At 44.0% G+C, this 14356-nt stretch overlaps 1 protein-coding gene across 2 annotated transcripts in view; it reads left to right on the top strand.

Moving 5' to 3' along the window:
- Nucleotides 1-14356, top strand: part of SORD (sorbitol dehydrogenase) — a 59335-nt gene that overhangs the window by 24695 nt on the left and 20284 nt on the right. For both annotated transcript variants that reach the window (XM_055538078.1, XM_055538077.1), the window contains exon 2: nucleotides 8999-9032. Coding sequence is in view for 1 of the 2 variants with exons in the window: in XM_055538077.1 (XP_055394052.1) it covers nucleotides 8999-9032 (34 nt within the window). In the remaining variant the exon portion in view is untranslated. The remainder of the gene's footprint in view (nucleotides 1-8998; nucleotides 9033-14356) is intronic.

The raw sequence follows: 14356 nt of genomic DNA, 5'->3' as shown, positions 1-14356 counted from the left end.
CTGTGGACCCCAGAATGCCTGCCCAGAGCCAACTCAGTTGAGGGAAGTGCCATCCCCAAGGTGACAGGCTTCATTAGTTAACAGAGCCCAGAAAAACCCAGAGTTTCAGACTCTTATTCCAGTGCTCTTTCTACTCCCCTTGGAGCCTCCAGCCAAGATCCTGAATTAAAGTGTCACTGTTAGTTTTTATTGCTGCAAACACCAGATGGTATTATGAAGAAAGGAAAGTGGTACAGCTATACACAGCTTACAGAGTGATCTCAAACTCAGCCTTGCATCCTACAAACATTTACTGGATGAGAGGGAGCCTGCTGTGTGCCATACACTGGGCTGGGGGCTCATCGAGGAGGAGGAGGACACAGCCCTGACACCCAAGCTGCTCTAGACACTCAGATGCACTAAACGATACAAGTGTGAGGGCTTTGCTGGAGGCCACAGAGAGTTAAGGCCTCACAGGGACCTTTAGCCCAGGGAAGAGGCCCTAGAGGAGATGGATGCTACTTGAGGACGGAAACTAGGGGACATTCAGGCAAGTGGAAAAGCAAGTACAAACTAAGAGCAGGACAAAATTGTGTGTCCTCTTTTCTGGTCTTATAAATATGTGATGTACCGAATGCTCAGACTTCCCATGTGGCGCCAGTGGTAAAGAACCCCCCTGCCAAGGCAGGAGACATAAGAGACGTAGATTGAATCCCTGGGTTAGGAAGATGCCCTGGAGGAGGGCATGGCAACCCACTCCAGTATTCTTGCTTGGAGAATCCCCATGGACAGAGGAGCCTGGCGGGCTATAGTCCATAAGGTTGCAGAGAGTCGGACACAAATGACGCAGCTTATCACGCAGGCACTGAATTATCAGGGCCTGCCTTAAGGAAAGTCAGTGTACCTAATAATAAGCAGAACTGTAATTACACCCCCAGGCTCTCCTTTGCCTCAATTCCTAAACTCAGGCTCTCCCACTGGTCAGCCAGACTGTTTATGTGGCTCTGTAGAACTAAGCATTGAACATAGAAGAGGGTGGGGAGGCTCACCTAAAATTGGTTTTATCAACTGTGCCTTAAAAGCCACCCACTGCCCAAATTAGGGGCTGGGATGGGGTGAGTGTATCCGAAAGAGATGAGAATGTGATAGGCTGAAGAATGTAGCCTGTAGTGGTGGGGTTGGTACACTCACTGGGTGAAAGGCTTCAGGGTGGATTCAGGAAGACCCCAACTCTTGGAGGTGATGGGGTTCATTTACTGGACAAAAGAGAGTAGGTTAAAATGGTAAGTTTGGTTTGAATTTAAGATGTCTCTGGGACAGGACCTTTTGGTGTCTCTGAGAACCTCCCAGATTCCTCTTGTCCATGGGATTCTCCAGGCAGGAATTACTGGAGTGAGTTGCCATTTCCTTTTCCAAACACTTGCAACCTAACACAGACCCTTCTGGCCCTCACCACTCCCTCCTGAGCATGCGTGTCCCCCAGCACCTCCATAGGGAGCCAACTGGTGGGATATCTCTGCCCTTGCACCCCCTTAAAGCACCCCCTTAAAGTAGATAGGCTAAGTGTTTTGGGGTTGAGTTGGGAGTAGACATCTCAGCAGCCACTTGAAACTTGTGGCCTGCCTACCAGGAGGGAAACCTGATACCCAGCCTTCCTCTAAACTGCCTATGAAAAATGCAGGATTCCCTTTTTTTTCTCCAAGCTGTGGCTGCAGGGAAGGAAAAATTAAACTCCTTCACTATTAGGTAACTAGTGATCACGACAGTCACAGCAAGGGAGGAGTCAGTGCTCCTTGGCCTGGGGACTTGGGCCTGCACTGTGGTTTGGGCTCTGGAGCATTTGTAAGTTGGGTGGTAAATCAGAGTGGGAGTGTGTACACATATATACACTGAGAGATTGCGGGTTTCTTTATAATTCCTTATAATGAGGACTTAGGACGTTCACTCCTTCACTCTTCCTTACCCCTAGCATTTTAAATAGAGAACATGTGGACTTGAAAGAAACAATGGAAGAGGTGACCAAGCTGATGCACAAACAGCTTATCAGCAAACACTGTCAGCTCGCTGAGGTCCTCTTCAAATGGAGACAGTAATGAGATCACAAGCCAAGTAGGGGCCAGAGTGGCCAGCAGCTCTACTGCTTCTGGTTGTGTGACTTAACAGATTACTTTCCATTTCAATTTCCTGTCTTTATAATGGGGATGGTAGTAGTACTCACCTCTGAGTTGTGTGAGAATTAGATAGCACTGGAGAGCAAGAAATTTTCCTGTACCCTTCTAGGTTTTTCTGGCTGGTCTGAGATAGGAGAAAACCAAACAAAATTTTATTAAATGTGCATACATGACAGAGACCCAGGAAAACTGAGAAACTTGCCAAAATGGCCAAAGCCCTCACCTTAAATACCATCTACAGCTAAAGAGAAAAGAAGATGTTGAGGGTGGGGAGAGTCAGTTATGGGAGGTTGCCAGGGAAAGCTCAGAAAACAAGGGTAAGGTTGTTATACAGATTAAAGTCATTGCCTTCTCCACTGACGAGTTTCGAGAGATTTGGTCATCTTCCTCTATTTGGTACATTGAGGAAGACACCCTTATAAATGGAGATTTTCCTTACAAATATGTCACTTGGGTTTTCAGAACATATTCAAAAATAACCAGCTTAAAATAATTAATATGCCCAAGAGACATATTTTGGGGTGGCAAATTCTGCTCCCTTACAGAATTCTTTCTCTGAATTCTTATTTCATGGAGTTGGGATATGAAATAGTCTAATTAGTTTTTCCCCGAAGAATCTATTTGAGGGAAGTTATTTAAATAGTTTGTGTTTCCCAAACTGTCTGAGATAAAGGACCAATTTAGTTTTGTTTCCAATTGGTCATGGATCAATATGTTTGTATCACTGCATTTGGATGTTGCAGCAATGTCAAAATGCTGTAAACATTTCTAAATGCCCCTGCCAATAATTTCTGTACATATTGCATCACCTATCAGCAGCAGTCCATTGACCATGCTGAGAACATGTTATCTCCCTTATTCTTGCCGACCAGCTCTTTCAGATTTCAGGCAGGAGCCTGGGGACAGGGAAAACAAGAACAGCACAGCCCCCACCTGGTGGAGGGGATGTAGTCAAATGTTTTTGTTTTATGATTAGCTGTATGAAGAGAGAACTGGTTAAAGGAAAATAATCATTTCAGAGTGATGGGTTGATGTTAATTATAAAGGGCAGGGAAAATAGTGCATTGGCATCAAGTTTAAACATTAATCAGAGTACCATGAAGATATTTCTTAGTTTTTGCTCTGTGAGGAAATGTATTATATCTGATGTCCAAAGAATTCCTTTGAATCTATAATGATATTTTAAAAAGTGAGATAATTCTGAGTCTGTAATACACATTCAAGGGGTCCCTTTCTTGCATATACACTTTGCTGTTAAGATTTTGGTTGGGGAGGAGAGGATTATAGAAAGAGGGGAGTACGAACACATGGCAGCTGGGGTGATCCTAAATGTCAGGTCTCTCTCCCTGGTTTTGCCACCAGTAGGCTGAGCTGCCTGCTTCTATAGGATTAAATTATAAACGGCCCCCGAAAGGCTTTAAGGAACAGCTGGGCTAAACTGGGAGATTACTGTGAGTGAGGAAACGAGGCTGCTTAACCCTTTAATACCTGAGCTAGACTTATCAGTCAGAGGCAGTTGAAGCCGAATCTAAAACTCCTTCAGAAAACAGGAAAATGGGGTAGTAGCAAATAGGCCAAAGAAATAACTCCTTTCTTTTTTATCTTAATTATGTTCCAACAACAAAACAAAACCAGATAACAACAGGCAATTAAATCCAGCAAATACTGCCATCTGTGCCAACAGATGCCATAGAAGGGCAGTGCCAAAGGCCAAATGCAAAAGGCCAGGAAGTACAAAGCTAACATTTTCCCCTAAAAGCAGGAGGAGCAGTAAACAATACCACAAACAGGATTTTAACATTTTATATTATACATCCTGGCACTACTAACAGACCTGGTAAAAGTAACCCTGTTCTGGTAGGAACACTAGAATTATGGATGGGTGTGGGGTACATTTCTTTCAAAATTGCATGACAGAGAAATTGAGGAGAAATGTATACTCATATATAACATTGATGTCCACTTCATAAGTCTTTTAGTGTGGCTGTTAAAGCTGGCAGTTTTCCCCAAACTAGATTTACATGAAGAACACTAATTATTGGAGAAAATATGGTCAAATTTTGTGAAGTGATATTCAGCTCAATAATTTTTTAGAAATGTTAATGTTCAGTTACCTAGACCTGAACGCAGTGAGCACTTAATCAGTAAATAAAGAACCACCTAATAGATTCATGCGTAGTTATGTCCATACGTTTTGAATAGGGAGGAATTTTTTTAAAGTTTATCACTGCTGAGACTCTTTTAACCATCATGTATGGATTCAATTAGGTGCTATGGAAGCTCAGGAGAGGAAGGGTGGTGGGGATAGAGAAGGGTCTTTTTTGCAGGAGGTTATTGTTTCTCTCCATGTTTGTGATTCATCCGTGCCAGTCCCAGGGTTACAACCATCTATTGGACAACCTCACCTGGATGTCCCTGACACTGCAATCTTTATATATCCAAACCTCAAATCTCCCTGAGTTCCCACAGGAATTAGGAAGCCATTCCAGGTAACTCCCTTCCCCTCACTTGTCACCTCCTGTGGGATCTCAAGGAAGAAGAAAGGGAATTGACCAGTGGAGAAATGGCCCCCTTGAGGTGAGGGAGTGAGTGTGGGGTGGTTTGGAAATTGCAGGAGGCTTGCAAGGAGGTAAATAGCTTGCAAAATGAGGGGGTTTAGGATTTTGCAGGGCCACTGGGCACTTTAAATGAATTTGCAATTTAGAAAGATTGTTATCGGCAGAAGACTGGTTGGAGCCCAGAGAGCCGGGGCTGGAGGCTGGAGACCCGCTCAGTGAACTTTGTGAGATGGTCTGACTCTTCTACTTTGACCTTGAGTTTGCCAGGACCAGTGTCGGCTAGAACAAAGCCTCTTAGGATAAAGTGGCCAAATGGAAAACCTTTGAATTTTCCTCATACCCTCAAAACACCCTTCAAGCCCTCAGGGGAGGGGAAAAGTTGAGGAGTGAGGGAAGCAAAAATAAGATTTTCTGCTCTGGTCTCCTTAAGGGTGCAGGGCAGCCAGCCAGCAGGTTGACAGGAGACCTGGCAAGTAGCGCAGGTGGCAAAGGTGGGCTGCAAGGACCCGGGGTGAGAATGGCCGCTTTCTCCCAGCTGTGCCCTTTGTCCCTTACTCTGAGGCAGGGGGCACGGTCTTTACACTCAACTGTTAGAATCAAGCCTAAAAAAATGCTGGAATCCTACTTGACTTTTCTCCTAAATTCCAGCCTTTTCAGAAGCAGTCTAGTTCCCTTAATGTTGACCTAAGAAACAAGAGAAATACAACTTTTCCCCAAAATAGTTTTAAAAGTTACCCTTTCAAAAGAAAAAGGACACGGTTGTCTAGAGCTGGTTCAACCATGTTGTGAGCTGATTTTACAGAAAGGATTTTGATTTTATTTCTTTTGTAATAAGAACTAACATTTACTATGAGTCAGGCACTCTTTTTTTTTTTTTTTTCTTTTTGGCCGAGCTGCACAGCTAGTGAGATCTTAGTTCCGCAACCGGGGATTGAACCCAGGCTCTTGGCAGAGAGAGTTTGGAGCCAGTGGACTACTGAGGAATTCCCAAGGGCTCTGTCTTTTATGATTATCTTCGTTAGACAGAGGAAGAAGATTGAAAGTCCAACGACCTTATGTAACTGCCCCAAGGACACACAGCTCCTGGAGGGGAACCTGTGTTTCAACACAGATAGGTGATTCCAGAGTCATGTTGGCTGGAGGAGGGGGAGGGCATTTTCTCCTAATTTCTCCTCAGCTTGAGACCGTTGCTACTATCCAGGCAAGACGTACTCAGATGGACAACTGGAAGTTGAGGAAAGGGGGCCAATAGGGCATATTCAGGGAATATATATTTAAGCTAATTTGAGAAAATATATTTAGGAAAGGCAAGATAACATTTAGGATGTGAGATTCCCCTGAGATGATTCTGTGTTCCCAAAGAGTTCTTCCTGAAGTACTTACATGATTTATTTGTGGTGGTGGTGGAGGAGGAAGACCTGAAGGGCATAGAAGGGACTCAAAGTGAAAATGCTGTAAAACTTACATAACTCAGTAAAGAGTGTTACTCAACTCCTCTCTATCCCTTGGTTACTATCACTCACAGAAAAATAAGAAATCCTGTTCAAGAGACTTTGAATATGTGTGATAACAAACCTTTGGGAATGAAGAAAGGGGCCAGGGGATTAAAAGTGAAATTATGAGATCTCAGAGGAGCTAAGAAATTTTGATACATGAGAAATAGGATAAATGAATATCACCACCGTAATATGAGACAGAAAAGGAGATTAAGTAAACAGGATTTAGCCAACATCATACCAAGGAACCAACCATAAATGAAAAGCAGGATTTTTTTTAATAACCATGCTGTAATAACTTTTGAAAACATTATGAGCCCTGCAGCTATGCTTAGGATAATATTTACAAACTTAAGGACTGATCTTAACATGGTCTTGTGCTCGGGTGGCATGTCTCCTGCAGAGAAGAGAGAGGAGAGCCAAACTGAGCTGTAAGAGTCTTTAGACTCAGCAAGAAAGAGAACAGAAAAAGACAGATGATTTTCAGGGAGGAGTATTTAAGTTCCCCATGTCTGTTCTGCTACTAAGGAAAAAGCAGGTTATTGGCACAGCACCCTCTAGTGTCCAGGAGAGACACTGCAGCTTTGCCCATGTGGTAAGACCAAAGTTGGTGAGCTCTGTTAACTCCCAGTTACAATAATCTCTGGTGACCCAAGGGCAACTTGGTGCTCCTAACTGTTGCTTTGAGTTTGGATCTTACCATCTTTCCATCCCAAATTCCCAGTGCCTGGAAAGTTGCCTACTAGCACCTTAGGGGGTTGTGGGGGTAGGGGATGGGTGGGGATGGGGAGAGTGCAGTTCCATGTTTGAAATAAAAAGCCTTACTTACTCTTAGTTTCATTTTAACATGTAATTTAAATTTTCATTCCGTATAACAGAAACATAGCCTTACACAGCAGTCTCTGATGCTGTGTAATGTCAGATGTGGGACCAGCAACTTTGAGAAAGATTTTGGTGACAGCCAGCTATCTGGAGTTGCCTGTTTCTAGATGGCTTTCTTCCCTCCCTCCCTTCTCTCCTCCTCTTCTTTCCTCTCTTTGTTCCAAATGTATTAAGAGATGAAAAAACTGCCTCTTGTCCCCCCATCAAGCTACTTTGGGTGCAGCTCCATCATTTACTACATTATTGTTACTATGAACAGATGGCCAAATCTCCTTGTTCCTCACCCTCATCATAGATCAAAAATGGGATAATAATAAAGGCGTTACATAGGGTTGTCCTGGGGATGAGCTGAGGTGATGCATGAGCAGCACTAGCACAGGACCTGACACAAAGAAGTTGGTCAGTGTTAACTAATGAGCATGAGCATTAACCCTTTGATCTTTTGATTCACTGGAAACAGGGAGTTCAAATAAGCATTGAGCTGTTATAACAGAAAAGGCTGGTAATCTTGGATGAGCAAGAACCTCAGACTTTCTGTGGAAATACTGTTATGGAGAGTGATTATTTAACAAGTACCAAGCCTCCCAGGTTTGGCGCAGAGCACTGTATCTGGTGCCAGAAATTGAAGGCATAGTCTTTGGCAACAAGGTTCTTATCATGTTAGCAAAATAGCGCTGCTGCTGCTGCTGCTGCTGCTAAGTCACTTCAGTCGTGTCCGACTCTGTGCGATCCCATAGATGGTAGCCCACCAGGCTCCCCTGTCCCTGGGATTCTCCAGGCAAGAACACTGGAGTGGGTTGCCATTTCCTTCTCCAATCAAAATAGCGCTAGGATTATTTATTGCTCCCATAAAAGCATCTGGGGGAGGCTTTGTGAAGGAGGCAAGCTTTGAGCCATGCTTCCTTCTAGAGCACTCTGCATTGGGCCCAGTTCCGAAATTCTCATCATCTGATTGCTCCTTACATCACCCCTAGAGGAGAAAAGGCAAATTCCACTTTGAGGGTGCAATGAGATGCAATGAGGCAGGCTTGCGAGTCGGACACACCTGGGGTTAGACCTGGTTTGTCCATTCTGGTCCTATGACCTTGATCAAGTTTTTTTAACTTGCTAGTCTCAGGTTTCCCATCTGCAAGAGGTGGGCCATGTGCCGTGATGTATGTAAAGCCCAGTAGACTGTCTGGCACATGGTATGTCCAGTGAATGGTTTATTTGTATCCCTTCTCCCTCTTCTTGCTTGGCTGCCTTCAAAGAATTAATAAAATGAACATTTGGATTTGGCCACTCACTGTCCTTCTACCTTGTCATTAGGAACTTCCTAGCTAGTTGGCAGTGGGAAAAAAAGCTTGGTAAACTATCATTATCCTCATCATAAATAGCTGTGACCATCAGATTGCTTTTTAACCCAGTGAGCGTGTGCAAAATGCAGGTCCTCTGTGTCCCTCCAAAACAAACTCCAGTGGGAGGTTTTGAAAGAGAGTAACAAGCGTTAGTCTGTGCACTGATGTGAATGAGCAGAGCACACACAGTTTCCAACGTGTCCAGAGACAAAAGCCTTCCTGTGCAACTGCTGGAAACACCTCATCCTTTCCCAGTACAAGTTCGCCAGACCAAAGAAAACTATGTAAGAATGTATTATCCACACCCCATATTAGACACCCAGAAGTATCCTTTCTGCCAGGGTATGCAAGTTGTATACTTTTCCTTGGTCCATGGCACATTTCACAAGTGGGCTGGGTGAGGTCAGCAGTTGGAGTCAGCAGGATTCAGGATAACCCCTTCGACATCCACTCAGCAGCAGTATGGTCTGAATCTGTGTTAATTATAAGAAGAAATATTTGAAGGAAACTTTGAAATGTTCATAAGGTAAAGTTGTTGTACATGCTAAATTATTTTTCTATTTTGTTTCCTTTAGGAAAACTATCCTATCCCTGAACCAGGCCCAAACGGTAGGTCTGTGGAATATTTGACTTGTCTTTTATTGTTTCTTGTTGTTTACCCCGGAGACACACGTACGCTGCTCCTTTCTCCCTCTTTTCCTACCGTTTGTTACTTTAAAACCTCCATTAAAAACCAGAGGGATGGGTGGGGGAGGGAGATAGGAGGAGGATTCAGGATGGGGGTACACATGGGCACCCATGGCTGATTCATGTCAGTGTATGACAAAAACCATCACAATATTGTAAAGTAATTATCCTCCAATTAAAGTAATTAATTTAAACAAAACTATGCTTTTCTTAGGCTTTCAACCTAGTTCTATTGTCCACAGTATGGCTAGATAGATTCAATCGGCTGCTACATGAAATAAAAGAAACAGTGATAGAACCAGAGGAGTTACCGTATCAAACTGCTGACTTGTCCCAGAGAATTTGACATAAAATTCTTCAGGTTATGGACAAAGGCAGAATTGTCCCTCTTTTGAACTAATGACAGAATTAGGTTACTCTGTCCTCTATAAACTGCCATTTGGATGGCCAACTCATGTCCTAACTCCAAACTTTGGAAAGGCGTGAGTCTTTAGATCGTAATCTTGTAAATACAAAAGGGGACGTCCAGGACAGTCTCCAAAGACCAGGCTGTTCTCTCCAGTGGGGGTGGGAGGAGCTGCATAGAGCCCTTCCCTACTACCCTAATCAAACAGGAGCAGGAACTGGGTGAGCACACTGGGGCAGGGTTCCTGCCACCTTTGCTCCATTCCTTCTGGCCAAACCTGCCCAGCCGAGCTGACCTGCACATTTCCCAGGGTGATGTCTCTACCTGGGGAGCTCATGCCACCCTCCTAGCTGTGGCAGCTTCCAACTGACAATTTCCCGATTCCTTTCATCCCTGGGATCCCGCAGCAGGAAGTGAGGCAGGTGGCAAGGGGCAATTTCTATCCTTGATGAATAGGGTGCATGCTTCCCTGCCTCACCCCAGAACTGTAGCTTCTGTGTGAACATCAGACTGAAGGCAGCTTTCCTGGAGCCTCTGGAGTTTTGTCACTCAAAGGTCAATTGGGTTACTGATTTATAGCAATAGTTCAGTTCAGTTCAGTCGCTCAGCCATGTCCAACTCTTTGCCACCCCGTGAATCGCAGCACGCCAGGCCTCCCTGTCCATCACCAACTCCCGGAGTTCACCCAGACTCACGTCCATCGAGTCAGTGATGCCATCCAGCCATCTCATCCTCTGTCGTCCCCTTCTCCTCCTGCCCCCAATCCCTCCCAGCATCAGAGTCTTTTCCAATGAGTCAGCTCTTCCCATGAGGTGGCCAAAGTACTGGATCATTCCTTTGTGAATGAAGGAAGCATCATTCCTTCCAAAGAAATCCCAGGGCTGATCTCCTTCAGAAAGGACTGGTTGGATCTCCTTGCAGTCCAAGGGACTCTCAAGAGTCTTCTCCAACACCACAATTCAAAAGCATCAATTCTTTGGCGCTCAGCTTTCTTTACAGTCCAACTCTCACATCCATACATGACCACAGGAAAAACCATAGCCTTGACTAGATGGACCTTTGTTGGCAAAGTAATGTCTCTGCTTTTCAATATGCTGTCTAGGTTGGTCATAATTTTTCTTCCAAGGAGTAAGCGTCTTTTAATTTCATGGCTGCAGTCACCATCTGCAGTGATTTGGGAGCCCAAAAAAATAAAGTCTGACACTGTTTCCACTGTTTCCCCATCTATTTCCCATGAAGTGATGGGACCAGATGCCATGATCTTAGTTTTCTGAATGTTGAGCTTGAAGCCAACTTTTTCACTCTCCACTTTCACTTTCATCAAGAGGCTTTTGAGTTCCTCTTCACTTTCTGCCATAAGGGTGGTGTCATCTGCATATCTGAGGTTATTGATATTTCTCCCGGCAATCTTGATTCCAGCTTGTGCTTCTTCCAGCCCAGCGTTTCTCATGATGTACTCTGCATATAAGTTAAATAAGCAGGGTGACAATATACAGCCTTGATGTACTCCTTTTCCTATTTGGAACCAGTCTGTTGTTCCATGTCCAGTTCTAACTGTTGCTTCCTGACCTGCATACAGATTTCTCAAGAGGCAGGTCAGGTGGTCTGGTATTCCCATCTCTTTCAGAATTTTCCACAGTTTATTGTGATCCACACAGTCAAAGGCTTTGGCATAGTCAATAAAGCAGAAATAGATGTTTTCCTGAAACTCTCTTGCTTTTTCAATGATCCAGAGTATGTTGGCAATTTGGTCTGTGTTTCCTCTGCCTTTTCTAAAACCAGCTTGAACATTTGGAAGTTCACAGTTCACGTATTGCTGAAGCCTGGCTTGGAGAATTTTGAGCATTACTTTACTAGCGTGTGAGACGAGTACAATTGTGCAGTAGTTTGAGCATTCTTTGGCACTGCCTTTCTTTGGGATTCGAATGAAAATTGACCTTTTCCAGTCCTGTGGCCACTGCTGAGTTTTCCTAATTTGCTGGTATATTGAGTGCAGCACTTTCACAGCATCATCTTCCAGGATTTGAAATAGCTCAACTGGAATTCCATCACCTCCACTAGCTTTGTTCATAGTGATACTTTCTAAGGCCCACCTGACTTCACATTCCAGGATATCTGGCTCTAGATGAGTAATAACATCATCGTGACTATCTGGGTCATGAAGATCTTTTTTGTACAGTTCTTCTGTGTATTCTTGCCATCTCTTCTTAATATCATCTGCTTCTGTTAGGTCCATACCATTTCTGTCCTTTATCGAGCCCATCTTTGCATGAAATGTTCCCTTGGTATCTCTCATTTTCTTGAAGAGATCTCTAGTCTTTCCCATTCTGTTGTTTTCCTCTATTTCTTTGCATTGATTGCTGAGGAAGGCTTTCTTATCTCTTCTTGCTATTCTTTGGAACTCTGCATTCAGATGCTTATATCTTTCCTTTTCTCCTTTGCTTTTCGCTTCTCTTCTTTTCACAGCTATTTGTAAGGCCTCCCCAGACAGCCAAAAAATTGCCTTTTGGCATTTCTTTTCCATGGGGATGGTCTTGATCCCTGTCTCCTGTACAGTGTCACAAACCTCAGTCCATAGTTCATCAGGCACTCTATCTATCAGATCTAGACCCTTAAATCTACTTCTCACTTCCACTGTATAATCATAAGGGATTTGATTTAGGTCACACCTGAATGGTCTAGTGGTTTTCCCTACTTTCTTCAATTTCAGTTTGAATTTGTCAATAAGGAGTTCGTGATCTGAGCCACAGTCAGCTCCTGGTCTTGTTTTTGCTGACTGTATAGAGCTTCTCCATCTTTGGCTGCAAAGAATATAATCAATCTGATTTCGGTGTTGACCATCTGGTGATGTCCATGTGTAGAGTCTTCTCTTGTGTTGTTGGAAGAGGGTGTTTGCTATGACCAGTGCATTTTCTTGGCAAAACTCTATTAGTCTTTTCCCTGCTTCATTCCATATTCCAAGGCCAAATTTGCCTGTTACTCCAAGTGCTTCTTGACTTCCTACTTTTGCATTCCAGTCCCCTATAATGAAAAGGACATCTTTTTTGGGGTGTTAGTTCTAAAAGGTCTTGTAGGTCTTCATAGAACCGTTCAATTTCAGCTTCCTCAGCGTTACTGGTTGGGGCATAGACTTGGATTACTGTGATATTGAATGGTTTGCCTTGGAAACGAACAGAGATCATTCTGTCATTTTTGAGATTGCATCCAAGTACTGCATTTCAAACTCTTTTGTTGACCATGATTGCTACTCCATTTCTTTTGAGGGATTCCTGCCTGCAGTAGTAGATATAATGGTCATCTGAATTAAATTCACCCATTCCAGTCCATTTTAGTTTGCTGATTCCTAGAACGTCGACGTTCACTCTTGCCGTCTCTTGTTTGACCACTTCCAATTTGCCTTGATTCATGGACCTGACATTCTAGGTTCCTATGCAATATTGCTCTTTACCACATCGGACCTTGTTTCTATCACCAGTCACATCCACAGCTGGGTATTGTTTTTGCTTTGGCTCCATCCCTTCATTCTTTCTGGAGTTATTTCTCCACTAATCTCCGGTAGCATATTGGGTGCCTACTGACCTGAGGAATTCCTCTTTCAGTATCCTATCATTTTGCCTTTTTAAACTGTTCATGGGGTTCTCAAGGCAAGAATACTGAAGTGGTTTGCCATTCCCTTCTCCAGTGGACCACATTCTGTCAGACCTCTCCACCATGACCTGCCCGTCTTAGGTGGCCCCACGGGCATGGCTTAGTTTCATTGAGTTAGACAAGGCTGTGGTCCTAGTGTGATTAGATTGACTAGTTTTCTGTGAGTATGGTCTCAGTGTGTCTACCCTCTGATGCCCTCTTGCAACATCTACCATCTTACTTGGGTTTCTCTTACCTTGGATGTGGGGTATCTCTTCACGGCTGCTCCAGCAAAGTGCAGCTGCTGCTCCTTACCTTGGCCAAGGGGTATCTCCTCCTCACGCCGCCCCTTCTGACCTTGAACGTGGAATAGCTCCTCTAGGCCCCCCTGTGCCCGCGCAGCCACCACTCCTTGGAGGTGGGGTTGCGCCTCCCGGCTGCGGCCCCTGGCCTCAGGCGTGGGGTAGCTCCTGTCGGCCGCTGCCCCTGGCCTAGGATGCTGGGTAGCTCCTCTCGCCCGCACTAAGAAGACAGATAATAGCTGTTTCTATCAGTGTTAAGCAAGTAATGTATATTTAAGGCTCAAGTGTATCTACCAAGATACGATATTCAGAGAAGTGAAAGGGCACTTCATTGTGTTCTGAAAAGTTGGTGTGGATTCCAGAGGTGGCAAAAAAAAAAAAAAAAGAAAGAAAGAAAGAAAAGAAAAGGGTTTCTCTGGACCCAAAGGAACCTTTTCAGTTTCTCTCTGCAGCATGCTGCTCTCATTTTCTTATCCCTTGCCACCCTTGAGTTGAAAAAGGAAATGATGGTAAATTTCAGCTAGCATTCTAGCATCTCAAATGTAATCTCATGTTATAAATTGCTAACTTCAAGAGAGGAAACTCCGAGATAATTTTCAGCACTCAAATGACTTTTCCCTACGTTTGATCTCAGGATGTGCCCTGCAACTTCTTACTCTGTTCACCAAGGACGAGGAAGTTCTACGGAGCCACACCTGGTGGATCTCCCGTGGTTTGTGACAAGGGCAATGTGTAAAACATCCGAGTGCAGAGCAGAGCTCTGGTCTCTTTGTCTTTCTAGGGCAGAGCTTTTTCTCAGGGAGATACTTTGTAATGTGGTAAACTCAGTCACACTAGGCCAGTAATCCTGTAGGATTTATTTCAGCAAAGGGGCTCAGTTCAATCATTATTTTAAACTTGGAAAACTGACA

This window comes from Bubalus kerabau, chromosome 10, assembly GCF_029407905.1.
Source record: "Bubalus kerabau isolate K-KA32 ecotype Philippines breed swamp buffalo chromosome 10, PCC_UOA_SB_1v2, whole genome shotgun sequence".
Taxonomy (NCBI): domain Eukaryota; kingdom Metazoa; phylum Chordata; class Mammalia; order Artiodactyla; family Bovidae; genus Bubalus; species Bubalus kerabau.
The sequence above is the reverse complement of the archived record's forward strand: the minus strand, read 5'-3'. Positions and strand labels throughout refer to the sequence as shown.